At 55.4% G+C, this 3,233-nt stretch overlaps 1 protein-coding gene across 1 annotated transcript; it reads left to right on the top strand.

Annotated features, from left to right (window-relative positions):
* The first annotated feature begins 728 nt into the window (after nt 1–728).
* On the top strand, nt 729–2,156 carry LOC108942750 (zinc finger protein 202-like). The gene is made up of 2 exons (XM_018766228.1): nt 729–1,216; nt 1,859–2,156. The coding sequence occupies exons 1-2, from the start codon at nt 840–842 to the stop codon at nt 2,004–2,006; spliced, it is 525 nt and encodes a 174-aa protein (XP_018621744.1). The 5' UTR covers nt 729–839; the 3' UTR covers nt 2,007–2,156.
* Nucleotides 2,157–3,233: the final 1,077 nt, after the last annotated feature.

Below are 3,233 nucleotides of genomic sequence, written 5' to 3'. Positions count from 1 at the left end.
GCATGAGCAAGAGCAGGAGGATGGTGTAGCAGCAACCGACCCCCAGCCACAGTCGCGAACGACCCTGGAGAATCCCCGCCATACCCGTTTCCAGTTCCCCCTTTTCCTCCCCTTCCTTCCCCATGACAGGGGGTAGGATCGATTCCTTGTGAACCACACACACACACACACACACACACTTTCAGAACCGCTTGTCCCATACGGGGTCGTGGGGAACCGGAGCCTACCCAGCAACTCAGGGCGTAAGGCCGGAGGAGGAGGGGACACACCCAGGATGGGACGCCAGTCCGCTGCAAGGCACCCCAAGCGGGACTCGAACCCTAGATCCACCAGAGAGCAGGACCCGGTCCAACCCACTGCGCCACTGCACCACTGCCCCCCCCCCTCCTGGTGAACCAATCAAATAAAATACAGACACGAGAGCACCACACCTGCAGTCTCTGGCGTAGTCTGTTATAGTGGTGCTGAAACCCAGGATCGTCTTGCACTATGGACGCAGACCATCTGGAGTGCATTCTCCAGCAGATGCAGCTCCAGCAGCAGGAGTCGCTCAATGCGCTGATGATGTCCCAGCTGGCAGAGCACTGTGCCTTGGTTGAAGCCCTGGCAGTCATCGCGGAGCTCCCAGCCCAGCTGGCAACTGCCCCAATCCGCCTGCCGAAAATAGTCCTGGAGGATGATGCGGAGATCTTCCTTGCGCACTGCCCACGCCTGCCGGTGGGCCCCAGAGAAGTGGGCCTTGTGGCTTATCCTTCTCCACATGGGCGAAAGCCCTGACAGCGGCCCTGCAAGTCCCTGTAGCGGCAGCAGCTGATTACAGAACCCTCTGGGAGGCCGGCATGGAACAGATCTGTCTGACGCTGGAGGGACACTGCCAACGCTTGTGGGGCCTGCGGTGGGGTGAGTCAGCCAGGTCCTTACTGTTCGCACAACGGATCCTGGATTCTGCCCGGAGTTGGTTGCAGCCGGACTGGCAGGACCCGGAACGGATCGTGGAACAGGTGGCCCTGGAGCAGTTTATGGCAGTCATGCCGGCCTCCACTGTGAACTGGCTCCAGTGCCACCGGCCGGAGACCCTCGCGGAGATCATCCGCTTGGCGGAAAAACCACCTGGCCGCAACCCACGAGGCCCCCTCGTTGTCATCCGTAATAGCCTCTCCTTGCAGTCCAACACGATGTCCGTCGCTAGTGTGCCGCATGCCCAGAATGTCAGCAGGTGAATCCGCCCACTGTACCGCATGCACCGCTGCATCCGCTTCCTCTTATGGAAATCCCATTAGACAGGGTGGAGATGGACCTCACTGGCCCCTTGGAGTGGAGCGCGCGGGGTTTTCGCTTTGTGCTACTCAATTATGCCACGTGGTACCCAGAGGCGGTTCCCCTGTGAAATATGTCAGCTAACGCAGTGGTGGTGGCACTGTTTAAAATATTCACAAGGGTGGGTTTCCCAAAGGAAACCTTGCGGATCAGGTCACCATGTTTATGTCATGTGCACTCATGAACTTGTACAAACTTTTGGGAGTTCAGCCCGTTCGCACCAGCGTTTTTCATCTCCAAACGGATGACTTGTTACTGTGGAGCAGTTCAGTAAGATATTAAAGAATATGATTTCTGAATTTGTTGCTGAAGATCCCAGAAACTAGGACCAACTGTTAAACCCCCTGTTGTTTGCAGTGTGAGAGGTGCCCCAGGTCTCCACGGGATTTTCCCCTTCTGAGCTACTGTGTATCCGGCTTCCAGGGGGTTGTTGGACATTGTGAGGGAGGCATGGGAGAAGGGGCCCAGCCCCAGCAAAAATAAAGTGTAACATTTCTTTGATCTGAGGGCACGCTTACACACTCTTGGTTGTTTGTCCCAGGAACATCTGCAGCAGGCTCAGAAGAGGCAGGTGCGCATACAACTGGAGGACAAGGTTACATCACTTCCGCCAAGCGATAAGGTTGCTTCCCACGTCACAGTCCAAATTACTTGCCAAGTGGCAAGGCCCAAGGGGAGGTCGACTATGAGGTCCTCCAGTCCGACAGATGCGGGGCCAGGCAGATATACCATCTTAACCTCCTCAAACACTGGCAAGACGCACCAGTCGCCTCCCTAGCAACCACGGTCCCGGTGCAGGACAAGTTGGGTCCAGAACTGCCTGACTTGGGCAGAGACCCCTCCCCCGTCAAATTAAGGCCAGGTCTGTCAGACCTACAGCATTGGGAGGCAACCCAGGTGCAGGAGTTTGCCAACGTGTCCTCTCCTCTGCCGGGTTGGACAACTCTCATAAAGCACCACATTCAGCCTCTGAGGGGGGCCGGTGAGTAGCCGCCCGTACTACGTTTCTATCCATAAGTGCAAAGTGATACAGGATGAACTTGAAAAAATGCTGCAGCTGGCAATCATCATAGCGACTGGAGCAGTCCGATGGTGTTGGTACCGAAGCTACATGGCTCCGTGCGTTTTTGTGTGGATTACTGAAAAGTCAGTGCAGTCACAAAGTTTTATGCTTACGCAGTGCCCCAAGTGGATGAGTTGCTAGACAGACTGGGGTCTGCTTGTTTTTATTCGAGCCTGGCTCTCACCAAGAGCTACTGGCAGATGATTCCCTTTTCTTCAGAGTGCACAGACATCTTGGCTTTCTCCACTCCTTTTGGTTTACAACAATTCGTTTCACTCCCGCTTGGTTTGCATGGGGCCCCAGCCACCCTCCAGAGGCTCATGGACCAGGTCCTCAAGTACCATGCCAGTTATGCCGCGACCTATTTGGATGATGTCATTGTGTACAACCCTGACTGGCCCCGGCATATGGCCCACTTGAGGGCAGTCCTACAGTCCCTGAGGGAGGCAGGCCTCACAGCAAACCTGGTGAAGTGTGCAATTGGAAGGAGTGAGCTCCAGTATCTGGGGTTCCTTTTGGCAGATGGACAGATTCAGCCCCAAATTAACAAAATGGCCGCAACTGCAGCTTCTCCGGTCCCCAAGACCAAAAAACAGGTGAGGTCTTTCCTAGGGGTGGTGAATTACTTTTGTCGGTTTATCCCAGGGTTCTCCACCCTAACCGCCCTCCTGACAGACCTCACCAGTCAAGGGTCCCTGGATCCGGTTCAGTGGACGAAGCAGTACTAGACTGCTTTCCAGAAAATTAAAGAAATGCTGTGTGCAGGTCCTGTCCTCACCTGTCCTAACTTCTCTCTCCTCTTCCTCCTGCGGATGGATGCAGTCCTCTCTCAGGAAGTAAAGGGAGGGTGGAG

This window comes from Scleropages formosus, chromosome 8 (genome assembly GCF_900964775.1).
Source record: "Scleropages formosus chromosome 8, fSclFor1.1, whole genome shotgun sequence".
NCBI classification, from domain to species: domain Eukaryota; kingdom Metazoa; phylum Chordata; class Actinopteri; order Osteoglossiformes; family Osteoglossidae; genus Scleropages; species Scleropages formosus.
This window is presented reverse-complemented; position numbering and strand designations above follow the sequence as displayed.

What these genes read in the sequence shown, in the direction of transcription:
- LOC108942750 (XM_018766228.1), top strand. Translation starts at nt 840, where the DNA reads ATGGAACAGATCTGTCTGACGCTGGAGGGACACTGCCAACGCTTGTGG. An exon ending in CATGCCCAGAATGTCAGCAG is followed by an intron (nt 1,217 to 1,858) that starts GTGAATCCGCCC and finishes TGTTTGTCCCAG; the next exon opens with GAACATCTGCAGCAGGCTCA.